The 27,467-nt window shown below is 51.1% G+C and overlaps 1 protein-coding gene across 1 annotated transcript; it reads left to right on the plus strand.

Moving 5' to 3' along the window:
* Positions 1 to 1,177: 1,177 nt before the first annotated feature.
* Positions 1,178 to 26,937, plus strand: LOC119095010 (organic cation transporter protein). Its single transcript, XM_037217916.1, has 12 exons — positions 1,178 to 1,354; positions 8,477 to 8,588; positions 9,624 to 9,766; positions 11,161 to 11,343; positions 11,642 to 11,745; positions 16,772 to 16,926; positions 18,172 to 18,340; positions 18,745 to 18,871; positions 19,532 to 19,832; positions 23,889 to 24,079; positions 24,618 to 24,754; positions 26,799 to 26,937. Exons 2-12 carry the CDS (start codon positions 8,489 to 8,491, stop codon positions 26,935 to 26,937), a joined length of 1,749 nt encoding a protein of 582 aa, XP_037073811.1. The 5' UTR covers positions 1,178 to 1,354; positions 8,477 to 8,488.
* The last annotated feature ends 530 nt before the right edge of the window (positions 26,938 to 27,467 follow it).

Here is a 27,467-nt window from a genome sequence, read left to right on the forward strand (position 1 = left end):
GAGATGTGGTGATTAAATCTTCAATAATCTAATCTTTACTTGCTGTAATTTGGTAAGTGCGTTTGCGAGCAATATTGCAAATATATTGGACATTATTGTTAGCCTTTTTCCTTACCGAATAACCATAAAGGAAAAAGGTACATGCATCAATATTTCGGCTACATGTCTTTGCCAAAAATATTATGAGCGGTAAACTAAAAATGCATTAAGTAAATTTTAAATACGCTGCTCATAATGGTTTTGACGAAGGCACGTAGCAGAAATATCAATACGTCTATCTCTCCTTTCTCCTGGTAGTTCGACAAGAAATAAACCTAACGGTACTATCATTGTTTACTGTGGTCAGCGCGACGAACAGCATCCTAGTGTTTCGGGAAGACATCAGTGACAGTGAACTGACCCATAAGCCTATGTAGTTCTATGGGTTTTCTCCCACTTTTGAGCACAGCATGCCGTATTCGAGACCGGTTCCGAAAACGAAAGCCTTTCACGACCGCCGCACACCATCATAAGCACCTCGCTGCGATCCCGAGTCTCACCACTCTGACCAGCTGTGCCGAACTGATCCCTGGCCAGGTCTGGGAGCGGTTCAGGTCGGGTGGGTTTGGGGGGGGGGGACACGCAGCCTTCACGGCGCCGACTCGGGCCACCGGGGCGCGGGACGGCACCGCGTCCGGGCAGTCAGTGGAGCGAGGGTGGCGGCGCAGGAGTGGGCGTCGCGTCGCCGTTGTCCGACGGCGTCGCCTCTCGTGAGGGCGTCCGTGGCGCGAGCTATCGTCCGATGAACTGCCTCTTGTGAGGGCGTCCGTGGCGCGAGCTATCGTCCGATGAACTGCCTCTTGTGAGGGCGTCCGTGGCGCGAGCTATCGTCCAACGAACTGCCTCTTGTGAGGGCGTCCGTGGCGCGAGCTATCGTCCGACGAACTGCCTCTTGTGAGGGCGTCCGTGGCGCGAGCTATCGTCCGATGAACTGCCTCTTGTGAGGGCGTCCGTGGCGCGAGCTATCGTCCGATGAACTGCCTCTTGTGAGGGCGTCCGTGGCGCGAGCTATCGTCCAACGAACTGCCTCTTGTGAAGGTGTCTGTGGCGCGAGCTATCGTCCGACGAACTGCCTCGTGTGAGGGCGTGCGTGGCGCGAGCTATCGTCCGATGAACTGCCTCTTGTGAGGGCGTCCGTGGCGCGAGCTATCGTCGGAAGAACTGCCTCTTGTGGGGGCGTCCGTGACGCGAGCTATCGTCCGACGAACTGCCTCGCGTTGGAGCGTCCGTGGCGCGACAGTAGCGCTTTGAGTGCAAGCTCGGCGAGAATTCACACAGGCATTGTTGTGCTCTTCAGTCGTGAGGGAAGCAAATCGTAAGTAGTCATGACCATCTCTGATAAAATTTGAATGGTGGAGCGTGCAGAATTTGTAAATGAAATGCATTTACATAAAGAGCTATCCCCGTCTCCCTTAGAGAAACTTTAATATATTTTTGGAGCAATAACCGCTTTTTTTGTTTAAACTGCTCAGACCAAAGGAAACAGTGCATGGTTGCGATACAATATATTCTTAAGTTAAGCGTGCGCTCTTCAAAAGTCTAGATTGTTTGAGCTTTTGTATTATGTTTGAGTTTTTATTATTTATTTATTTATTTATTTATTAGTATAATATATATTCTATTTTTATTATTAATATTATTAATTAATATAAATAAATAAAAAAAATATATATTATTTATTAAAATATGTTTGAGCTTATAGTCCTCTTCGAACATGTGCGTTACGGATTCAACCAGCGGAAGCTTGGACAGACACGCTCAGAGGCGTCACTATATAAAATCGGTTAGCGGCCTAAGCTGATGTACTTGACTCAAACTAACTTAAAGACCAGATTTATTCCCGGATTTATGCCATTTAAGTTGCGCTCTCATGTGTCAATGGTTTCAATTTTCATTTTCTAGCATCGACCGATTTAAGGTTTTTTTACGAAAAATTGATATTATATTTCAAGTGAGAAGCCCACGCAGTTTCACATCCCATGTAAAACTGCAACTTGGTGTAAAGCTTGGAACTGGGTTAAATTAGCAGAAAATATCTTAGTAAGACGGTTCAATATGATCACCGGGAAAACTCATCTTTTACCCTGCATGGAAGGTGGGCCGTGCCGCAAAAAAAAAACAAATGCACGCAAGGTGCCGTGGTCTGACACATATCGACTAGAGAAAGGTGCACATGCTAACTTTCCGTGGACAGGTCACGGAAAATCCATCATTTGTACTGCCAGAAAGTACTTTCACCTAACAGTAAAGCTGAACTCCTACGACCTCAACAGGCATGTCAATAACTGGAAGGACAGAATAAGAAGGGGCAGGTAACCGAACGGGTTACCAGAATTGCCGCGGTAACAAGCACTGTGATCGTCGCTTTGACATGAGTTTGAAGTTAACGTAAACAAGGAAAGTCTTACGTTCATGACACTTGAGCATTATGAGTTGCGACCCGCGCTCGCGTGGAAGTACTGGTTAAATGACGTCATCAAGCAAGAAACGGTCACAATGAAAACAATTTGACTTTTTACCTAAGTTCGGTGACTTCGCAAAGAATCAATTAACAGCACGCTAATCTTTCTTTGACTTTCGAACACATCATGCAAAATGTATCAATTCAATTCCTCGACGCCCTCTTTGTGATAAAGTAGTTCGAAAATATACCACCGATCTTTTTTTAAGCGCATGGCAGTAATCGCATTGCCTTATAATTCGGCACACTCCCATTATTATTAAAAATCATCTCTCATAGCACATATGGGGAGATTGGTGCGTACATCGTTTTATCCTCAGTGTATCCGTAGTTGTGTTAATAGAGCAGTTGTGCAAATCCGTTTTTTCCGTGGGAGCGGACACTCAGGACACCGAGTGAAGTCCGCCACATGTGCAGCACGCTGTCCGTTTCCAAACGGGGTGATATACACATAGCAGCCCCCGCCCCTACTAAATATGTAGCGTATACCAATATGCACGCGACTAGATGTTGAAGTTAAAATGCCATTTAGCAACATGAAAATAGCGTTTGCAATAGGCTTAACATAGCGTATTTAACTGGCTTAAAAGCGTTGGTAACTGGTTAAAAACGTGCTCGTGATTGGTTTAAAACACACGTGATAGACTAGTCAAAATCCCCCCCCCCCCCCCGTAGAAGTATACACAATAACGCCTCCGCGCCCAGATAATAATAAGTTGGCCCAATTTTTCAGATTATTAGACATTGAGGTTCGAATACTATACGGACTTGCTGGAATGCCTTCGATCACATTCAAAGAAGATGGTTATAAAAACTACCTAGGCAGACCAGAGTGCTAATGGAAGCCTAGCAAGTGGAGTTATGTTTTGAAACAGCTAAAGCGCACGATTTTTTGCAAGATTAAAATTTTAACCTTGGGCGCTTTTTTGTAGCATTAAATTGTTGTCCTTTAAACGGAGCCCCAACACACGCATTCATTAATTTGACACCACCGAACATTCACTGAATCAGGCTGGCTCCCGATGTCCCAAGCAAAGGCCTGCCGTGATGTCCTGAACCATTGAAAAAGCGAAGGTGCGAGATTTGTTGCTGAGTCAAGTGTCTGACACTGACACTGACGCATAGCCTGATAAGTATCTTCCAACTGAACAGAAACAAAGCCGGACAAAGAATAGATAATAAGTGTCTGATAGTCTGCATTTGCGCGACACATTTTTCAGCAATTCTCTACCAGGAAAATTTTCAGCTGAAAACGCGCAGGATTTTAGGCAGTAGATTGATACAAACAGCATCGTGTCCTACAAGAACATTCTGTCCGAATTTTCACGCTGGTTTTTCCATGTGACATTTATTAAGGGTGCACCACACGTCACCCTGCATCCTTTTATGAAACACGAATGACAGCAGAGGCCATATTAGCGCTTGGGGGGGGGGGGGGGGGGGCAAGGCGCAACTGGGATTTGAACCAGTGCCCCCCACAGGACAGTCGAAGACACTGACTACTCAGGCATTATGCTTCCTCTATAACCAGAATCCTCTAGAACGGCAGGCACACGGATTCTCTTTGCTCATACAGAGCTCAGTCTCGTCAGTCTCGCATTTCAGTCAGGGGCTGTTTAGACTTCAGGTCCGAGGACACAATGCAACTCGTTACAGCCCCACATGAAGCAGAAGTTTTTTTTTGCATGTTGGAAGGGTGCAACTGTCCTTCAGGCAGGTGCCCACATCATGTAAGCAGGGCTATGTATAATGTTGAGCTGAACAAATTTTCTTTTGATCACTGGGCTTGGAAGACGCCAATCCGTTCCGCTATAAACGGAACTGTGTAGTGTCATATAAAGTAAAGTATAGCACAGAACTACGTGCATTATAGTACGCTGTGAATGCAGTATGGCATATCAGTGTAGTGTATTATTGCGTAGTATGATATGGTATAGAACAGCATCATATTCGCACAGAAGCAGTTCTGGTAAGATCTACATTGTTTTCGTTATTGAAGGTCCCTTTGAGAAGTTACAATAGCACCAGACATCAGTCATCTCTATCATAGACTGTCCCTGGAAATAAGGGCGTAGTTGCGTCTGAGGTCAAGGACAGAGCCGTTTTAATTTTGCATTAGCATTCCTGGCTTGCACTCAGCTTGCAGCTTGCAGCCGTAATGCCACATTTCGTAAACATTTAAACGAATTGTCGAGCAAATCAGCATTGGACCATTCGATCTCTGTACACACCATTATAGTATCGCCATATGATGCCCTTCAATTACATGGTGCGCACTTAGGTCGTGGGCGAGGGAATGAAACTATGAGGAAGGTGGAAATACAAGCAACAATCATGGCACCATAACGCTTATGATGAAAAACGATGACGAAGGCTCAACGTGAGCAGAATAGCTAACGATGACATCTCGGTGTCGACATTGCCCTTGCCATTGCGAAAACGATGCCACCAAGTGTCAAGGTGGGAACACCGACCAACCTCGCTTCTATGGCGTAAAATGCTGAGATACAAACTAGACATCAACTTGGGTTATATCTATTAGTCCAGTCTAAGTGATCTATCGTTCTATTGTACTGATCTACTTTGATCTCAGGATGTCGCTTGCATATCAGGGAAAAGCACCGATGGTAGGGAAAACTAAGTAGAAGGCGGAGTACACGTGCTAGAGTAAAAATCATATAACAGAGGCATATTAAACCACGTCCTGGCACGATATAGACTATCGAAAACCCCTGACGTGAGCTGGAACGAAGCAGTTGGGGTAATGTCAGGAACTGGTGCTGCAGGGAGTACAGCAAATGGCGCGATGTTAACACAGGTGTTGGCGCAGACTGCGAATAGCGACTTTATTGGGGTCGCGTGCTTCCCTAGGCAATGCCAAGGCTTAAGAACGGGGCCACCATTTTGAGACTCGGACTCGATGTAAATCCATCATGACAGTAGTTCAGAGCAGGACTTATCTGAAGACTTGACTCCGAATCAGATTCAGATTCATCGAACTCCCACTCAGATTCGGAGTCACAGTCCTTACATGCAGTAAAAATGAGTAGAACCTGCTCTGAGAACCGCGTAATATATAAAGGGCGGACGCGTGCTGCAGAAAGACTCAATTTACCGGGAACAAGGAGTCGCTTACGGGCTCTTTTTAGAGCGCTCGGAGTTCATGTTTGCTGATCGCCTTTGAACTATTTCCTGCTGAGAAGATGTTTATTCAGTAGTATTTGTCGGTGCTTTGGGCCGCACCCTGCCCTTCAGTATGGAGAGCCCTGTATCCGCATTTCTGGCCATGATCAGCTGTCCGAAAACCGCAACGGCGTGCTTAGGCATCACTAGATGTGTCTCTCACCTTCGGCTGAGGATAAATTTACTCTTTGCGGTCCGCTCTGCGGTCTGGTCTGTGGCGCGCTTATCACAGATGGTCAGGTGGGCACATGAGGGTGTGTGTGGGGGGGGGGGGGGGATAAGCTGAGTTGAAGGACATCAAATGATCAGGACATCTCTATTGATGCAGGAATACATGCTGATGTGTTTTTAATGAAATGATTTTGATGCTTTGGTTTGTATTGTGACCAGGTAGTTAGCAAACAGGTATTTATTTACTTCATCCCGGTGAAGAATAGCATCTTGTGTGAACACCCAAATAAGAGAGCGTTTGACGTCACTGAAACACCACAAGCAGCAATCGGAGTACGCTCAGTGGCATCATCAACGCACAACACCTGGCGGCCAGAGTACAAACTGAGCTCGCGCGCAGTGGTGCTCTGTCACTACACTCATGTGAGCAGGCAGCCCAGACAGTGATGACACGGTGGCGCACCGTCCCTGCCAGCCCCACCGCGAGACCGTGCTGACACGGTGGCGCACCGTCCCTGCCAGCTACGCCCCGAGACAGTGCTGGCGCGGTGGCGCACCGTCCCTGCCAGCTACACTACGAAGCAGTGCTGTTGTGCAGCAGCCTGCCAGCGTAATAAGCTCCCTGGTGTACCTGCTGACGCGCAGGGAGGGCGCGTCCGGGCGACAGGGGCTGCTGCCGCCTGACAGGCCGCCACTGGCTGACAGAGGCTGCAACAGGCGGATAGAGGCTGCCGCGGGCTGACACCAGCTGCCGCGGCCTGAAAGGCTACCGCGGGCTGACAGAGGCTGCCCCGGTCTGACAGAGGCTGCTGCCGCCTGACAGATGCTGCCGTGGCCTGACAGAGACTACCGCGGCCTAACAAAGGCTGACGAGGCTTGACAGAGGCTGCCCCGGTCTGACAGAGGCCGCTGCCGCCTGGCAGAGGCTGCCTCGGTCTGACAGAGACTGCCCCGGCCTCACAAAGGTTACCGCCGCCTGACAGAGACTGCCACCGCCTGACGGAGGCTGCCGCCGCCTGACAGAGGCTGCCGCCGCCTGACAGGGGCTGCCTCGGCCTGACAGGGGCTTGGCCTCGCCCGCATCAGCATGCAGTCCGTGCGCGCGACTTGTCTCGTCTGCATTCGCTGCTGTTGCGGAACGCGCAGCGACGGATTCGTCTGTGACGCCGCACTCAGCACTGGCCAAGGTGCGACACGCGTTATAGGATTATCTTTCGTCATCCCTTCAGCTATGGCAAGGGCCGTATTCCATCCGCGAGCCTCCGGTATGCAGGATGTGCAGTGTCCGTTTGGAAGAAGACTGGGTTTATTGTAAGCGGAGTTGCTGGGGCCTGCATCCCATACATCTTGCATGAAGTGCAATTTAAATTTATTCTCTCAACAAGCCGGACATGTTTGGCCAAGAGTTTTGCGAGCGCCATCCGTGCAGGACATTCCGTCAGAGAGGATTGCGTAGATCCACTACCGATGAAATCAGCGGCGTCGAGTCGGCTCCCGAGGATCACCGTCTCCTCCGCATGCATCTGTCCACGGCGACCTTTAACGAGACGAAAAGCCGCCAGGTCCCGTCTGCTGATAACGTCTTGCAGCGATCCATGCGACTAATCAGAGAGAGGGGGGGGGGGGGGGGGGCTGGCTGGCTTGGGTGCTGGCGCGCATACGTGCTAAACCAGTTTTCTCGACCCGTCGTGGCCCGCCAAACACTTCCCAGGCTCATCTCAGATGAGCGTGCAGAGACGGACGTCTGTTGACCATTTTTCTACCGTCCTGTGCAGCTGACGTAGGTGCCTGACAGTGTTTGTCCGCTTAGCTCAGGTGACCACGAGAATGGAGGGGGGGGGGGGGGCTGCCCGCCCGTCAGTCTGCCACAGAAGCATTACAAGCACCTGAGAGATACGCAGTTAGAGCACTGGTGATCGAGCACTCTTAGCTGCAATCCTTTTGCTTACATTCCTCCTACGGTGTACAAGTTTAAAAGACAGCTCTCGCGGTGGCCACTTTGATGAATGACCCGCAGTCTTCCTCGGTAATTAGCGTGGTCTTTGACGGATTCTTTTCACGAATCCTGTCCCGGATATCCGATTAGCATAGGTCAGAGTCAGTCATGCATGTCATTCATTGCACTGCATTGCACATCATGCATGTCATTAGCATGTCATTTCACATTTGTATGCCGCGCACATGCGTACTGACTACCTCATGCACACATACAGTGAAGGTCATAATAGGAATGCCATAAATACCCGTAACAATCATGATGGCATGCACGTACATACATACTAGAATGATCATTCATCGAACAGGCTGCTGTAGCGAGAAGAAAGGATATATATATATATATATATATATATATATATATATATATATATGGTGCCACCCAGATCACCACCGGTGCTGCTCGTTCTCGCGAGGTGCCGCCGCAGGTCACCACCGGTGCTGCTCGTTCTCGCGAGGTGCCGCCGCAGGTCACCACCGGTGCTGCTCGTTCTCGCGAGGTGCCGCCGCATGTCACCACCGGTGCTGCTCGTTCTCGCGAGGTGCCGCCGCAGGTCACCACCGGCGTGGCTCGTTCTCGGCTGAGCCCTGTCGTGCTGACCCGTCACTCCCGTGTCGCCGTTGCAGGGTAGTGCCGACATGGCCGGGACCAAGCGGCAGCGCACGGACGTTCTGCTGGACCAGATCGGCGACATCGGCAGGTGGCAGATAGTCAGCTTCATCGTGCTGTCTCTCTTCAGTGAGCACCCAAACACGGGACGTGGGCGAGACTAACGTTGGTGCAGCGTCACCACTGGTCGACGCGTGGCACGCGTTTTCCATGACATCGCATGCATAATCTGACAGCGTTTTGAACACGGGTCCGCTTTGTCACGCCCCAGCAAAACATAGTGTGTCATGTTGTGTAACAGTGCGCAGAGGTGTGGACGGTCCTGACTCCGACTGTTCCGCATCCCTTCGCCCATCATCCAAACGGCAGGAAGAGGAGCGTGTTTTATTGTGCATCCTCGGCCGAAATAAATCCTCCCTAGCCTCTCGGAGCTGCATCCTTGATAGTGTGATTTAGCATTTCTCCCCCCCCCCCAAAAAAAAAACCAGAAAAGCTTTAAGATGGCAACTGAAAAAGACACGTGCAGCAGCATACCACGGATCGTTCGTTTGAAATCTCTAAGTGTTTTTTTATGTGGTTACTACAGTTCACATGGCGCTCTGCCTTTGCACGGCTGCGCTGCCTGGCATGCAGCCTCTAGCACGGGGCCCGCCAGAGCTGGCCACCTGGCCGACCGGTTTTTCGTCATCGGAACTGCCCTGGCTGCCCGGCACCCCGACATGGCGGTGATGCAAAAGGATATTAACCCCACGCGCGACGTCACATCGGTCTGTGTGTGTCATGTCATTAGGGCTTTACGACGCACTCAGCTGCTGAGGCTATACGGCGTCGCCTGCCTCTCACCCTGGCAGGAAGGGCGGGCACCGCGGAGAATCGAACCCCGTACCCCTGGTTTCTCAGACGCGCAGTGGTTCACGCATCCGCGTTAACCGCTACACTACCGGCACCCCTCACACCGGTCTGCTGCCGATCCCAGTATGCGTGCGGCCTTGACCCTCACCTCTCGGTGTAGTGCTCCCACGCGGTTCCCTCACGCAGAGGCGACTTCCCAACCCGATGTTTTACCGCGCCTTTTTGATGCAGGTTGACGATTGACGTTGTTTTGTTGTTGACGATTGACGTTGTCTTGTTGTTGACGACTGACGCCGGCGATGTGGTTTCTAGGTATTCCTGTGGCGTGGCAGACGCTAGTGGTGGTGTTTCACGCGCCGCCTGACGCCGACTTCTGGTGCACACGTCCGGCGGCGTTCGCCAACTGGACGGTGGACCAGTGGCGCCACTACAGCACGCCCCGGTCCGTAGACAAGGTGGGTGTGTGCGCCGAACGTACCTCACGTGTGCCGCACCCGTGTGTGCGCCGTACGTGTGCAGCGGCGCACACGTACGTGCGCACCGCACGTGTGCGCACGTATGGGTGTCCACAACACTAACGATGGGTGCTCCCCGGGCCCTGCCGGATGTTTTTCGCTGCTCTGGTACTTACTGTGCTAAGGAGCTGACATCACGAGTATCAGCCGTTGACATGCTCCGGTGCCACTTCTCAGAATGCGGTCTGTGCTTTTCCGTGTGATTTTTTGAAGAATCATAAGGCGGAGGGCCAAAAATTGGCAGGACCAGCAGAATGGTTGAATTCGTTTTGCCTCTCATCGCCACCGTGCCGATCCTCGTCCTGGCTTCGCCCGGCCATCTGGCATCGATCGGTGTTTGGCATGCGGACGCATCAGAGCCATGTATAGAGGTTAGCAGCAAGGCGGGTACACACTCACGAGTATCAGCCGTTGGAATATCAGCCCTGGAACTAACATCCCCGGGGACCGGTGCAGTGTCGCCTGGCCCGTTAACACTCTGACTGACCCTCGGAGGGAGTGGTCACTGGACGTGCTCAGTGCCGATAGGAATCGGTCGAGGGTTTGAAGCAAATCGGACACCCGTCATTAGCATGTTGACTTACATCTCCTAATCACCCCTGGAAACTTCTGTGCAGTTTTCGATAGCAAGTATCACGACACTTTAAGCGCAGTTTCACAATGCTTCAGTGCGTTTGCACGCAATAAATTTGACCGTGATCAGCGTTTTTTTTTTTGTCTGAACAAATTTAACTTGAAATAAAACGTGCGTGGAGTACAAGCTTGGTCAAAACGAGTGGGCGAGCCCAGATGCATGTTCTGCATCATCATGCAGCTGTTAACCGTTGTCTTTTTTGTGCAAATCACAACCATTCATGCATATGTGAAATTTTCTACGAAAGGTTTAAACCGCTGTACTATGTTCATAGCAGCTTGCACGTAATTACTGACATTACGCATATTTTATGCACATATCATACGCAATATTCATATCACATGTTTTCGCTTGTGCAAATTTCCGCATACATTTGAACAAGTCTATCACTTTGTAGGGAGAATCTTTGTGATCAAACATCTCGGCATAAGGCTTACATGTGATGTGGGGGTTGGGAGGGAGGGCGAAGTGACACCCTCGAACGACAACAGCAAGCTCCATGCGGCAATCTTTAACACCCCCCTATTTTCTGGCATTGGCACCGCTCCTTCGAAGTCGTGACTGCCACTCAGCGGGATGAGATGGGTTGCCACGGAACCTGCGGCGGCAATCCTGCGCCTCGACCGCAGCATGAGCGCCCGTTGGCAGCTCCGTGTCCGGCGCTCGCACCCTCACTCTCGGACGTCGTCTCTGCACACAGCACGGTGACCCCGTCTGGGACGGGTGTCGGGTGTTCGCCTTGAACTACAGCACGGCGCCGCCCGATCCGGACAGACCGCCACCGCCCCTCTCCAACGCCACCGTCAAGTGCCCGCACCAGCGGAAGATACCCGACCGCTGGCAGTTCGACCACGCCTTCCACAAGTGGACCATACGCGAGCACGTTAGTCATCGACCTCGCTTTACCGTGAGCAGGCACACGGCGCCTGGTTTCATGGATGGACGCGGGACGGCCGTGCAGTAACATAAGCCGGTGTCTGTGCGGACGGCGAGCATCCGTTTACTGCGCGGCCCTAGTGTCACACCTGCTTTCAAAGCCTGCTTCTCCTCTCAAGTCCAGTCAGCTGCGGTCGGAAGGCGCCTGCGTTCCGGGTCATCGCGTTTGCTTGTTGGTGGTCTCGTGCTTGGTCTGCTCAGCTGTGCTGTTGACCAGCTGACCGGAACGCCGACCGCTCCCACAGTTTGGCCTCGTCTGTGAATACGACTACCTCATCGGGCCTGTGACGGGCTCCTACTTGGTCGGCACGCTGATCGGCGTGTTCTTCGGCGGCATGGTCTCCGACAGGTACGTGACCCGCAGACTTCAGTCACTTATTGTCAAAAGTATGTGTCATGTCAAATAATTAGTTCGTCCCGATAGCTCAGTTGGTTAGAGTGTTTGTCTTCTGATTCATCCACCCGTGGCGATATGGGTTCGAATCGCTGTAGGAGTCCGCTGTTTGCTCTTCGGTGGGACGCCCTACGGCCGGTAGCAGCGGCCGTGCTAAAAGCCAGGTGATGTCAGAGCCCAGAACGGACCGTGCTGAGGATATCGGTCAGAACGTGCCGAGGGCATTGAGGCACCTTAAACTTTTGCCACCAGGTACTGTCCTGCCGTTTACTGAGACTTCCACGAGCGGATAGTAAGGACCAGGGCTCACGCAAAAAAAAAACACTGCTTAAAGTGAGCTCTGATCCCATAAATCTACTCATACAAAAGGTTATGAGTAAATCTTTAAAAACTAGCGTGCCACACTTAATGAATACAAGAGTCAGCGAAGCAGTTCTATGACGGGAGTCGAAGCCCGAACGTTCAGTCACAAAAGAAATGTTTAGATCAGTGAACTCCCGTCAGCTCCAGGCGGCTTCAGTCGTCAGGCGGCTGTAGATCAGAAGCGATCAGGATCTCGGACCACCAGATGATGTCATATGCATGAACATATATATATATATATATATATATATATATATATATATATAAATGCTCTGATGTATATAAAAAATGTATAAATGTATAGATATATTTAAATTTGTATGTATACGCAGGTGTGTACAATGCATCATCTGTTAAATTTTGACGCTCTTTCACACCGTGCGGATTTACATATCTGAAGAACAGAAATGCGCTTGCAACATCCCTTAGCGTAAAACCACGCATTGGGTGACAGGACGTGGGAGCTCATTAAATTGGTTATTTTGAGACATTGTCTTCACGCTGTTTTCAGCTTGTGACAATACCTGTGTTTCTTTTTACTTGACGTTGTTTAATCGTGATCATGAGCGCAGCTTTATAACGTCGCTTTTAAAAGTGCCGATTCATGATTAATGTTGTTTACCCAGTACTCCCGGTAAACTGAAGGTAGATTATTGCCACACGAGAACTCCGTACTCAGCCTGCGGAACACGTCATCTCCTGCATCGCAAAAATTCGTTCGGCTCACGCTGCTCAGCCTATCACCTGCACCGCATTTTTAGGGCTTCGACAAAGTTAAGCTCGAACTCTCAGTGCGTTGGCAGCAAGATGTGATGCGCAGATGACATGGCGAGCAGTCGTCTTCTTACCTGATGTCGTTAAGATGAGGAGATACGGTTCCTTATACAAAAGTACCCCACTAATTAGACAGCAGACAAGGGATGTAGCAAGCTTGAAGTGCAATGTCCCTCGAAAGAGAAAAGAATCCGGCAGATGACTGTATAGTAAACTTTTAGCTGCTAGGCAAGGACTTTGAACACTTTTAAGTGTTCACGATTTCAGGTGCAAATATTTATTAAGCATAGCTAGCCCATCAATCTTTTTTTGAACGTTTGTCATGAGCCCATCCTGAGCGGGCAACTGCTTCAATGCTCAGTTGTCAGTTGCAACACATCGCTCGCACCTGATTGGAAGATGACGTGCCGACGTTCGAGGCTGTCAAAATAGCGTACAATCGATTGGTACCTGACTGTATTTAATGGGTACCCGAGGCAAGTAATCAACTACCAGAACATTGGAAAATCCACCGTCGTTACGGTAAAATGAGGAGCGAAGGCTAATCTAAGAAATGTAAATTCTGATGTCCTACGACGGACTCATCATGGAAAAGGAGTTGCACGTAACACTGGTCCTCATGTAACCAACTGCTAGGGGATATCACTTCATCCTTGGCCCGTGCTTAGATTAATCACTTGCATATCCCCTCCCCCTAAAAAGCCTATTGTAACAGTTGGGATGAGGTGAGCATGTCAAGACAGAAGAAGCCATGAGTCAGCATATCATGGTCGAGCTCTGCTGCTCGTTAGCACGATCTTTGAAACCACTGAACACAGCTCATGCAGCTTTGAACAGCGGGGGGTACATTCCCTGAACTTTGTGCCGCATAAATTTCAAGTCTTTGCAAACAGGCTGCCTGATCATGAGAGCTATTCCTGCAATAACACCATTTCCACCAAACATCGTTCTCAACATCCCATCAACACAGCAGGAGACACGACTGACCTTGAAGCAGTTGCGAATCACACGGAGCGGAGCCAGGCTAGGCTTCCAGCGACAGGGCGTGGGAGTGTCGCCAGAATGGTCGTGAGACAACTCTTTGGACGATGGCGAGGACAGGCAACAATATCAGCAAAAATGGGGTGTCGGTGTCTGCCACGGATCACACCGGCTGAGTGTCTTGTAACGTGAGCTAGGCGGGTAACAACGTGGAAGTCAACAATCACCAGTCTCACGCTAACTCGAATTTCTCCATGGATTTAAGCCACTTTCCTATCGAAGTTGGGGGAGGGGGGCTGGCGGCAAGGCTGTGGAAGCTGGGCTGGAGCCCTCCAGCGGAATGCGGGACTGCATTCCTGGGTCTGGGTCACACGCGGGTGCAAGAACGTGACGGCCCGTCCGGGGATTTTCTTAATGTTACTGTTAGACCTCGGCGACCAGAAACAGACAAATAAGTGAAACCGAATACACACCGTGGGCGAAAGTACAACCTTCAAGTTAGTGCGCGATCCCAACACTGTCCAAATCACGGCTGTGCCAGTAGCTGAACTTATGCTAACCTTTTCGAATGCGGTCACGATAGAGAATGCAGCGACATAAACATATATTGAGAGAGTTTGAAGACTGTCTAGACGTGAAGTCCATTTCACGGTGACCAATAGTCACCCAAGATATTGACGTTTTTTTTGCAATGCAAATTTTGCCACTGGAATGTATAGACTATCGCCCTGCGATCGCATCTTTTGTTTTATATACGTAACTGAAACTCATCGATGTCGCCGACTGAAATTACCAGGCCTGGCCGGACTCCAGAACTAAGGCCAGACCCACACACTCAATGTTCGAGCCCAATGTTCGAGCACTGTCTCCGGACGCTAGAACTAGGGCCAGACCCACGCACTCAATGTTCGAGCACTGTCTCAAGCGTCATTTGGTAGACAAACACTAAATCAATTAACCTCCTTAAATCAATCAAGTTTAATTAATAAGCTGCCGACCTGAAAGGCTATACCATTCACATCACTTTTCACTTTCTACGGTTGCCAGCAAGGCATTAAGCAGGATTATGAGAACTTGCCTTTTGAAACACGTACAACGGAGGAAGCTAGACCAAATTTGTAACACGTGTTGCTTGAACCGCATTTCGTGCGTGCAGATCCATTCGTGTTTGAATCCGTCGCTGCTTATTAGGTGGGGCGGCGTGCTGTCAATCATGTTTAAAATATCCAACGGAGTTAAGCAAGGTTTTGATGTGTCTCCGCGCTTGTTCAATGTATACCTTGATGATTTAAGCTAATCTGTCAATGATATTTAAATCGGCTGTTATCGTGGGGACCGGCTGCTGTATCGTCCGCTGTGCGCAGAGATCTTGGTCTGTTGTTCCCATCTGCTGCTGGTCTTCAGAAGCTATTTAAAGTATGTGAGACGTACATCGATTCTGGTTCTATTTGATATAATCCAGACGTAACCACAGCTATATGAATTATGTCTGACAATCTACAAAATGCTCTGCTACTCAAGTCCCACTTGAATAGAAATTTCACAAAGGAAGTTACATGTCTTAAATATCTTATACTCGGCAATCTAACCGATAATGGACATACATAACATCAGAAGTAGCAGCTGCACGCTCAGAAAAATCACCTCGCACACAAATTTTGCGTGTGGTCAACCGACAAAAACCCCGAACTGTTTCGAGCCCCCTATAATGCCTGTACTCTGGTGGAATATAAGAAATCCAACTTTGGTAGAATATAACAAATATTATCTCGGATGGAATTGTTATGCAGCCTATCGCCGTCGTCTGCTGTGCTGATGCTTTACAATTTTCGGCTTCTCTCCGGCCATCACTAGGTGTTATTCAGTCCCAAGAAAGACATGAGGATGTTTGGCTTCCTCATGATTATAGTAGAAGTTCAGGAATATCGACCCGGGATTGCTCACGACCATGTTAAATGACCACGTTAGGTTTGATTAGGTTAGCTGAAATCACTTTACGAACTTTTCTTAGCAAATTAGAAAAGCGACAAAGCTATTTTGTTACTAATCCGTGAACTAATTTACTAAATGGACGTCGAAATGGCTCCGCTCTTCGTCAAGGGAACTACGTGCAGCTCGCGCACCATTCAAACGGCTAACCATTGGCCCAACATATCAAAAGCGAGCTCATTGCGAGGATTACGGGAAAACGCCCGCCGAAGTATGCAGGCTGTCGCCAGCCGCGCGATATTGCACTCCTCGGCGATGCTGGCCGTGACGTTGGCCCACACGCGCACAGCCCTCCCTCCCTCTCGTTCCCTCAAGCGTTGCCGCATGTGCTCTGCGCTGGTCCAGCGCCGACCGGTGGCCGCCTGTGGCCGGCCAGCAGCGCGTAGTTACACTACAGCCAGGCAAATTGCCGATGAGCGGGGAATCGCGGGTCATGCGAGGGCATCCTCTGACCGGGTCTTGTCGCGCGCGCTTTGTATTGACAGCGACGGGGATGACAGTGTCACCCACGGCGATGATGGCACGCGCTGTAAGCTGGAGGAGCGCTGTGGCCGACTGGTTAGGGTCACATGCCTCCGCGCTGCGGCTCGCGATAAAATCCAAGAATGTTCCACGATCCCCGGGCGCCCACATGTCTTGCAAGGATTCGCACAGGTTCGGCACTGATTGCCTTCGTGCTTGGCGTACGTGCCTCTTTTTGTTTCTGTGAAGGCAGTTGCCCAGTGACTTTCAGAGCATCGACAAAAGTTACAAGCGCCACCAAAAACGTCAGTAAAGTGAATTATGCGAACAAATCCAAGGCCCTGAAGATTACGTTTCTGACTTCCGCCCTTCCCGCACTGTTTTTATGAGGCTTCTATCGTTTGCCGGGCAGGTTTGGTCGTCGCCCAGCCATCCTCTGCCTTCTGGGGCTGACGCTCATCTCGGCAGTGGCCGTCACCTTCTCCAACAGCATCATGCTGTACATCGTGCTGCGCTTCATCCTGGCCCTTGCTGTCCAGGCTGTGTACATCACCAACTTCGTCTTCTGTGAGTGGCCTCCAAATGACCCCGCGCCAGCAACAATCAATATCAGGGTACAAGATTGGGGCCACCCGGACGCAGAGTACATCCCGGACTGATAGATTTTCGGACTGAGTGGATCGAGCGCTGATCCAGACTGGCCGGCTAGAAGACCAGTTAACATGGACTCGGACGCAGTCTCAAGCCTAAAGGAATGTGAGCGAGACTCGCAACCAATGGTTGTGGAAAAACGGGACCGTGACTTTCTCTCAAACAAACGAAACCAGCATTCGCTTCGGGCTGGACGCAGCTGAGTTACAACTCAGCTCATCAAGATCACATTTTATCAACCGGCGCGACGTAGCCATGGTAAAACTCTTGTGCGGATCGCTGAGTTTGATTTGCATTTACGTTTATGCGTTTACATTTTGATACCAAAGCATGTACGATGGGGAAAAAGGTATACAGAGATAGCATCAGGTTAAGTTACGATTCCTTGCTATTTTTATCCTCAAAACCCTTGATTGTTTTTGCACGCACGAAGAGTCCCATGGAAAGCCAATGGATACGCATCCGGATTCTGGCGCGCGAGACTAGGACTCAGACTCCGGTCTGGGCTCGGTACTGAAAGCCTCGGACCCGTGCGCGGCACCGACACACTGTGCCAGGGTTCGAGACCAGGACTCGCACGCAAGACATCCCGACTCGGTCTGGGACCAGCGCCGAATTTTTGAGTGCTGTCATGGCTCATGTCTGATTGTAATATTCAATGGTAATTATATAAGTGGGATGGCTGTTGCGTGGCCAGGATTTTACCCGGGCGGGACTAATCAGGTCATCAGGGTCAATCAGGTCACGAGGGGTACTTCCAACCTGGGGTCTTTTCGTCGCTACAAGAGCATTGTTGTCTAAATCGGAGGGCTTTTTAGGCTCGGGTCCCTATTTAATGTTTCAGAATTCGTTTACTTATGCTTTAGAAGCCCGGGCAGCGTTTCAAACAGCTGAACACCGCAGGTTCTGTCGGCCCCTCGGTACCTTTACCACTACCATGGGTTTGAGGCGTGGTCACAAAAACTTGGCTACGCCACTGCGTTTCCAACTACTACAAATTACTCCTGCATCAAGCTGTTTGACAGTCTGATAATGGCCTAAGTGTACCTTCGGAATTTCAGAAAAGCTCTGGTTACGTACCAGGTTCAGCGACTGAAAGCTGTGGTCGTGTCAGCCCCTATGTGGTGACCTCTGAACGTGATATTCCGGCTTTGTTGGCAGGTATGGAGATCGTGGGAGCCAAGTGGAGGGTCGTCCTGGGCCTGCTGTTTCAGGTGCCTTTCGCCTTCGGCTTCATCAGCTTGGCCGGCATCGCGTACCTCATCACCAACTGGCAGCATCTGCAGCTAGCCATCAGCGTTCCTCTGGTTCTCTTCATCCTCTATTACTGGTCAGTGACAGCGAGGGAGCGTTCTTGTACGGTATTGTTTGACGTGGGGATATAGTGCCTCTGTACTGGGAAACCTTTTCTGGGCATGGGTATGAACTACAACAGTCAACAACACTCGTTATCTATGCTTTCATATCATAATAGACCGAGGCCAAGTTTGCTGTAAAAAGCCAGGCATTAATCCAACCCAAACCTCGTCCTGGCCTGGCTGCCAAAGCCGGCGGTTTGGGTAAAGACAACTGAGCTTCTCACCTTACGCGCCGGTAACTCATCAGCAGCTACTAAGCTGGCTTTAATACCGGCCCAGCTTAAAAGCCCGGCCGTGCGTCTCCCGACCCAGTCACGTGACCCCGCCGGGCAGAGCGGCGTGTTCCCTGACCTCGTCACGTGACGTCGTGTGGCAGGGCAGTGTCGGAGTCGCCCCGCTGGCTGCTGGCCGCCGGGATGGTTGACAGTGCCGAGGCCATCATCGAGTCAGTCGCTGAAATCAACGACAGGGAGTACGACGAAACGGTGCAGCTGGTGCCACAGGTGAGCCAAGCGACAACCGAAATATATTCCTACGTGTCCGTCTGTAGTAACTTGATATCCTCATGAATAAATTTGCTTTAGAATGCAAGGTGGTGTCGGACTCAGTGAGCGATGAGAAACGCGACCGGCTGCTACCTAAGAACGTAACCTTGACCGCACGAGTGTACGCCCATGCCAGCTGGCATGTGCCATATGCTGATGAGTGACGTCCTCACGTGCTGCACGTGCTTATATACCACGTGCTAGGGTACACAATTTTGCGTACATATCATTTGGGAAGCAGCTGGACTGTCGGATGGAGTGAATTATCCCAGTGCCACCTTTCACTCCCAACCAACACTTAGCTGGCGCTCCCAAACGACACCAGGCAGGCGTCAAACGACACCCTGGCCGCCCAACAACCTCCAGACTACACCCCCACCGTTCGGTATGACACCTCTTAACATCTAGCACCCTTCGAACGACACCCTCAACATTCCGCAACATATCCGAGTGAAACCCGTCATTGGTCCATGCTGGTCCCAAACGATGCCCCTCACCATCTGACACCTTCATAACAAAATTATTCACCATCTGACCCGTTACAAGTGACACCCCTGCTGGCGCTGTACGGACGCTTCGGCTCACCCCTGCCCCCCCCCCCCCTCTTCCCTCCCGTAGCACGAGGCACGGACGCACGTGCACGTGAAAGAGCTTCTGCGCCACCGCCAGCTGCGCTGGCACACACTCCGCGTCTGGGCCATCTGGCTGGCCAACGGGCTCGCCTACTACGGCTTGCTCTTCTCCTTCGACGACTTGGACGGCGACGTGTTCCTGAACGCGGTGGCGGGCGGCGCGGTGGAGCTCGCGGGCTACCTGCTCGGCATCGGAGTCTGCCTCTGGCTCGGCAGACGCTGGGCAATCTTCGCTTTCATGCAGCTGAGCGGCGTGTGCCTACTGGCCACTATCGGCTTCAGCAGAGGTAAGCCGGGCAAAAAGACGCCAGGTAAATCGCTTGGGAATGTGGATTTGTCTTATACTTTGGATGGAAGTGCACAGCCAGATCAAGGCCTGTTTTAAGGCTACCACTGGGTGGGTTAGGGAGAATCACTGGGGGGGGGGGGATTTCGCCAGTCGAATTCTGGGTAAATCTGCGTATTTTGCGGACCTTCCTGTCATGCCGACAGTCGCATACAACTTCCATTTTCCAGTTGTTTTTGGCTAGAACCAAACGAACTTGGTGAGAATCTGATTTAGGCCGCGTACCGCAGAATGAGGTCAGCCACAATATAGAGGCGTAAGGCATTTCTGTATTGACTTTGTGTTCCAATGAGGAGATCACATAATACGCTATGTACACAAATGTGTGTCTGTCTGTCTTTTTGTCTTCTTTGGCTTGTTGACCTTATGCTTTTCAGTTTTCAATTTTTCAGTTTTCACAATTTTCACAGCACACATGTAAGTGCGTGAGGGGTGCACGTGCGCGCTGACGACTCTGCACGAAAAAATTGCGAAAAGAAATTCCACTCGTTGCGTAAATAACGATGAATCTTGGCGCCCCCATCAGAAAGAAGGCGCCGATTTACGCAAACAACGCCAGTGCAGAAAATGCAGATCACAGATCGAAAACGGTCGCGGGGATTGAATGTTAAGGTTTCTTATTCAGCGATACTTGACGCCATCGCACATGTCGCAGAAGTAAGTTCTCGAAAAACTGTGAATTGTGGACCCGTCTGGAACTGAGCGGTATCGAGGCATTACGGCAGTGGTAAGATAGTCAGAAATACAACGGCTGAGCGAAAAACAACGCGATGGGATCGCCATTCCGGCATGCAATAGAAGGCGCGGTGATAACCAGTCACCCAGCACAAGGCGTGGTTTGAGCTTTACAAGGCTTCATTCGCATGTCGTATTTTAAAAAGTTGGGCTCGTTTTGTTTTCAATGCGTCCCAGTATCCCTAGTCCACAATGTATGATTCTGAATGGGCTCCAAAGGTGTTTTGTGGCCATTCAGTACACGACTTGAGCAGGTGATAGCTAACTTGTTCGTTTTTGCCTGGGCGGGCTCGGGAGCGGAGGCATGACTTTTGCCTCATGAACTGCTAGAGGCAAGTATCAGCCACTGTGCGGAGACAGTGGAGTAAGCATATGGAAGCCTCGTGGGGTCGTGTCTCTCTTGACTAAATTTATGGCATTCGTTGATAAATTCGTGACCTAATATTTACAGTTGAAAATTTCAAGTGCGCACGTGAGAATAAAATCGAGAACATGCGATGTCATTTTACAATAAACAAGACATTTTGCATGCCAACGGCGCGCTGAACTCGGTTTCAGTAAACTTGTTTAGTTTTTCTCCTTTCCTTGCTTGTAACGAGTAGAAATAAGCCGTACATTTGGAGCCATCGCAGAAATCAGGATTGCGTAAGTACGTTGGCTTACACTGATGCATAGATGTGCAAGGGAACTTAAGGGTGTATGTGCGTGTTCATTAATATCCAAACACCAGCGAATTATCCGTGTTGAATAATGACATGTATGCGGAGACTGGCATGGGTCATGCTCTGCACAGGCCGTGACAACCTACGCGATAAGAAAGGATTGCCTACGGGACATTACTACAATTTGGACCACAATGCATCACACGATAGACATGGGGAGTCAGCACGGACAGTGAAAGCAAAAAGGACACATAGCAAGCTGACCTCATTGCCCTCTCCGTCCCTACACTCCCCTGGGAAAACTGCACGGGGAAGTGTCAAGGGAGTGTGGTAAGAGGGGTCATCTACATCCCAGATCCACAAAATCTAACATAAGCATTACGACGCTGCATGAAAAGAACCGAGGGACAAACTGTGTTTGCCTCCAAAACCCCTCAGAGAACTCGACGTTGCCGTAAGCAGTCTGACCCGAGGTCGACAGACCCCGGGGTAATAGGACAGATCCCACTTGCGAATGGATGCCATTTGCGTGACGTCACGCTGGTCATGTTCCGAATTATACATTTTGCGCTGACCCGCTAGTTGGATTCGCCGCTTTCTTACGCGGTCTTTCAATTGCCTGCAGTCGCAGCTGTCCATGAAACTGAAACTACTAGAAAATAATCCAGCATAACTGTCATAAACATGAGTGCCACCTGTTGGTTATATCGTTCCCAAATTTCGGCACACATCTACGTCATTTATTTCCAACTGGCAGACGTGAACGTGTAAAAAAAGATCGAGAACATACGATACTACTTTTCGGTACACAAAACAAAATCGGACTTGTCCGTCCGTTTGACCCGACCAGCCTGAAATGTCTTACGTTTCAAAGCGTTTTCTCGCTCGTGCTTTGGTTTTATTTTCTTATTTAAGAGCAGCCTCCCACCTTAGCATGCTTGGCCCCATACAGAACGCATGCGTCCACCACGACTCCGATCTCCGCCTGAACCTTTCCGAACTTCATGTCGGGCGTGAGCTGCCGGTAGATCAAGGTTTCCACTGGTGGATTTCACGGTTTACTGGGGGCGGGGGGGGGGGGATTTGGCAGTCGCTGGTGGGGATCATCCCCCGGGCAGCATGTCAGACTATGCCCTGGGCCAGGTGCGACAGTGCTCACAGCTGCCACCTTGGCTTTATGCCAGTGGGAAGACTAGCGTTTATTCCTCAGGTTTTGAAATGTGCTCATGGTTGGTGCGACGGCGACTTCATTTGGACGTGAACACATATGCGGTAACGATTCAAAGGTGCCGCTCGCATCGATGATCACGGGAGGGATCTTGTGATCCATGGCGGACACGTTTGGCATGTCATCCTCACTTCTTCGGTTCGATGTCACATTCTTGCGGACATGTATGCCACCAAAAGGCTTGGAAAGAACAGCACTTGATCGCTTGGAGCGACACAATGCGGCGTATGCTGCTTTCGGCCACGAGTGAAGTGAAGCGAAGTGAAGTGAAGTGAAGTGGATTATTTCCTCTGCATGCTTGCCTGCTTCCAAGGCCTTAGCTGTTAATGCTCTAGCAGCCTGACGCCCAATGATCAGGCATCTCAATCTGCAACGGAGAAGTTTTAAAACCTGTTCTGGAATTATAAAAAAATACCTGCGGTGGAGAACGTCACCAGTAAATCTCCACTCACTGTTGGCTGCGATCGAGTTAACCTTTGCAATGACAAAACGCTACAAGAGACTGCCATTAGGTTAAGAACAACAAAGTTGGATGGCAATGAACGGAGAAAACCTACGCTCGCTGTGGCTTGCGCTCGTTTGTACGGGATGCCGCCGCATTGTTGGATGATACCATTGTTGGATGATACCATTGTTGGAGCTACCGTGAGATGATTGTCACGGACAGTGAGTTCCAGTTGCAGTCGGTTGCAGGGGACAGGGGGCCAACTTAAGAGACCCTTTCCTCCATTGCCAAACTCTAGAGGATAGTGTGTGCTATTTTTGTCTTAAGTCATCGTCTGCTGTTATGGTCTTAAGTCATCGTCTGGCCTCAGCGTGCCGTGGATGGGTTCCATACATTGTTTAGTTTACAAGAGCATTGTCTTGTCAGTTACGCGCGACATGCGGCCTCGCAGATGACAGCGGAGACGAGCCTCAGACGGGTTTGACATTTACCACTGGCTGCGGCAGTAAGCGCGTCACGCGCCTCGCCGAGGTACAAGGCCTCGCCGCTCGCTGCTCGCTAAGGGTAGAGCAAAAGTCCGGGGGGGGGGGAGGGTTGTGATCTGCAGCGTGTGGGCGAAACGAAGCGAGCGAGTCTAGGGACGTCTGACCATATTTATGAAGTTCAGACGTGGCTCCGTGTCACGATAACCCTACCCCTGCTCCGCCGGCTGTCTCTTTCAGCAGCGCTCCGACGAGGCTGGGTGGTGCTGCTGGCCCGCGTCCACTCCCGCCCCATCTCCCATTGCAGGCGCACCAACAACGTTCGCTGCCGCTGCCGGCTTCCCTTCACGTTTGTCTCGGTCATTTCCAGAGAACTCCGGCGGGGCTGGCCGCTGTTGCTGTACACCATGCCGGCCCGCCTCTACCTCTGTCCCATCTCCTTCAGGGGAGTACCAGCGAGACTGGCCGCTGTTGCTGTTCACCATGCTGGCCCGGCTCTGCATCAGCTCCTCATTCGGTCTGGTGTTCGTGTACTCGGCTGAGGTGTTCCCCACGGGCCTGCGCAACACTGCTCTCGGCTCTTGCTCTGCCTGCTCCAAATTCGGCGCCGTGTTCGCGCCGTTTGTGGCGCGGTTGGTCAGTATATGGGCGGGAAACGAATGGTGGGATGGACTCAAACCGACATGCGATTGGGCGAGGTTGACGGCTGTAAGGAAGGACTGAAATTGTAATTGAATTTATGGCTTCAACTCAATTTGAATTTGAAGTTATCATTTCGATCCATGTTTGAGTTAAGTTCAATGTTATTACAGATTAAGCTTTGTAACTATTCCATGCAAGATGTAGTAAGAACTTTATCGCAAGGATAGCAGTCGCTACCACTCATGTACTTGTCAACGCTTCGATACATTACGTTTTATTACCAGGACGAGTACAATGGCGCAAAGTTACAACGAAAGATAGGATATTTAGATACTAGATAACTTTGCAGCATTGCGCTCGTCCTGATAATGACATGCAATGTATCGAAACGTTGAAAACTTCTCACTATCAGAGGACATTCCATACATGGGGCTATTCCACGTAAGACACTCTTACATTCCGTTTTAGGAGGAGTGGTCCAGCTTTACTGGTCATTTCAGACAGGGCAACCCAGCTTTCCGTGTTGTTACAGGCGCATCACTACACCCACCTGCCTGAGATCGTGCTGGCCGTGCTGGTGATGGTGTGTGGTGGTCTTCCGCTCTCTCTGCCGGAGACGCGGTACCTCAAGCTACCCGACACGCTCCACGAGGCGGGCACGCTGGGCAGGTGGGTCGTGGTGGCCTCTTGTCATAGGCGACCGAGTTGGGGATACAAGTCACCGAGCTCGAAAGACAGGTCACTGAGCTCGGGACACAGGTCACCGGGCTCGGGATACAGGTCACCGAGCTCGGGATACAGGTCGCCGAGCTCGAAAGACAGGCCATCGAGCGCGAAAGACAGGTCACCGGGCTCAGGAAATAGGTCACCAAGCTCGGGGGATAAGTCACCGAGCTGCTCGGGAGACAGGTCACCGAGCTCGGGAGACAAGGTACGGATCCCCGGACGTGAGGTACGGACCGGCAGGCGTGGGCTTCAGCCAGGTTCAGCGGTGCTGGCCGTTGTGCTGACCTCGGGCCGACGTGTTGGTGTGCCCGTATTACATTTTTCATTTTTAAAGTATCTCGAAAGCCTTCGAACTGCATTTACGTGCTGCTATTGTTGTCGGTGCTGCAGTTTAACCACTTCGCTACTGGTTCTCAATCTTTACATAGTGCAGGTGACATCCATTCGTCGTTGTCTTTGCCTCACCGGAGTTCATGTGGTGAATACTCTCTGCACTGATGGACCGCGATTCGTTCCCACAAAATGATGCACGCTTGTCCAGTTACGCACGTGCCTCGGCCGGCTTTGTCCCGGGGCACTCGCCACCGTGCATGACAGATGGTGCAAAGCGATCTGTATTCACATTTCACTTAACAAACCATTTCACCGACTCACGTGTCAGCCAGGGAAGTAGTCCATGAAAATGTATTGGAAGAGAAATGGGGCATCTCGAGGGCAGAATGTCGTGCCCGATGCACGCAAGAAAGTTCGCAGGGAAACAATAAGAAAAATCTTATTCTGATGATATGTGGAAAAGTCCCGAAAAAGGTGATCTTATATTTTTCTGTATACAGCATCATGCTGCTCATCCGATTAGCTTTATGTAATGATCGTTTCCGACCAAGAAAGACGTAAGTTCTCGTTTTAAACGTTATGAGTTCTCGTGCTGAGAAAAACTAGCCAATGTATACGAAGAGGAAATGGTTGAACAAGGATATCAGGCACTCGTTGAGCTAGATAACGTACATACCTGACGCTTCTACTAGCTATCATGGTCACTAGCAGACTCACGGCCATAGTGGCTGCTGGAAATGTGGAGTATATTCATGATATATCCCAATGGTTGTTTAGTACATTCGTTTTTGACAAGCACCTTGTGGTAGACGCAAGGTCGGCTAATCCCGGCATACGAACTCACGAGACAGGACGTTATCCCAATCTGAATAACGCTGACTGCATGATAGATAATGCATAGCCAGGAGCATGACGTCACGGAAGAGAGCGCGTACAGAGACTCTCCGACCCTGACACTCCTCCCCGCAGTGACGGCGTTACGGAGCTGCAACTGACACCAGCGGCCAGGGAGCGTCTGTCTCTCTGACCCTGACACCGCTCCCCGCAGTGACGATGTACCGGAGCCTCATTGGCTCGGCGCCGCAGCCGGTACCTGCGGCCAGGGGCGTCCGCCTCTCTGACCCTGACACTCCTCCCCTGCAGTGACGATGTTACGGAGCTGCGACTGGCGCCGGCTACCAGGAGTGTCCGCCTCTCTGACCCTGACACTCCTCCCCTGCAGTGACGATGTTACGGAACTGCGACTGGCGCCGGCTACCAGGAGTGTCCGTCTCTCTGACCCTGGCACTCCTCCCCTGCAGTGACGATGTCGCGGAGCTGCGACTGGCGCCGGCTACCAGGGGTGTCCGCCTCTCCGACCCTGACACCCGTCTCCTGCAGTGACGGTGTATCGGCTCGGCGCCGCAGCCGGTGCCGGCGGCCGGGGGCGTCCGTCTCTCTGACCCTGACGCTCCTCCCCTGCAGTGACCATGTACCGGAGCCGTATCGGCTCGGCGCCGCAGCCAGTACCGGCGGCCGGGGGCGTCCGTCTCTCTGACCCTGACACTCCTCCCCTGCAGTGACGATGTACCGGAGCCGTATCGGCTCGGCGCCGCAGCCGGTGCCGGCGGCCGGGGGCGTCCGTCTCTCTGACCCTGACACTCCTCCCCTGCAGTGACGATGTACCGGAGCCTCATTGGCCCGGCACCGCGGTCGGTACCGACCGTCAGAGAACGCCGAACACCGACACCAACGGGGGCACCGTCAACCACGGCTTCGACGCCATCCAGGAAGACGCCGATGCCGAGCTGTGAATGGGCGCGGGGGGGGGGGGGGCGCTGACCGCCGCTGTGCAAGGGCTTTACTAAGAGCCGCCACTTGCAGATGTATCGCTGTCGCGCTTCAGACAGAATTGCGGGTCGTGTTTTACACATGCTTCCTGGCCGTGTGTTGACATGTTACACGACTACGTGTCAGCAACTGCGCGTTTGGATGCTGGTGGCATCTGACATGCATTTGAAGGCGGGGCGTTATAATCTATATTTGTGCTTAAGCCCTCGGCACTGTCATGGGCGCCTGAGGGCTAGCGTTCAACGATGTTCAGATGTCGTCCGGCAGGAATAAAACCTACTAATTGGTTTCCAGTCGTCAGTCGGGTGCGACCACGTCGCGTAATGATGTACAAGGAGACATATTACGAAAACCAGGGTCTCCGCGATGAGTCGGCCGACAGTGATGGATAAGTTGTGGCGAATTCCGTTGTATTGCTGTGCTTCGGTGAATGTGCTTGCTGGAATATCTGATTGCAGTGATCATCATACCATTCAGTGGCATGACGAATGTG

This window comes from Pollicipes pollicipes, unplaced genomic scaffold, assembly GCF_011947565.3.
Source record: "Pollicipes pollicipes isolate AB1234 unplaced genomic scaffold, Ppol_2.1 Scaffold_4219;HRSCAF=4965_pilon_pilon_pilon, whole genome shotgun sequence".
In the NCBI taxonomy this organism is placed as follows: Eukaryota; Metazoa; Arthropoda; class Thecostraca; order Pollicipedomorpha; family Pollicipedidae; genus Pollicipes; species Pollicipes pollicipes.

Excerpts from the sequence above, each read along its gene's own strand:
- LOC119095010 (XM_037217916.1), top strand. The coding sequence starts at position 8,489 with ATGGCCGGGACCAAGCGGCAGCGCACGGACGTTCTGCTGGACCAGATC. Across the intron at positions 11,344-11,641 it reads AGTGGACCATACGCGAGCAC|TTTGGCCTCGTCTGTGAATA; the intron begins GTTAGTCATCGA and ends CCGCTCCCACAG. Across the intron at positions 24,755-26,798 it reads GAGGCGGGCACGCTGGGCAG|TGACGATGTACCGGAGCCTC; the intron begins GTGGGTCGTGGT and ends CCTCCCCTGCAG.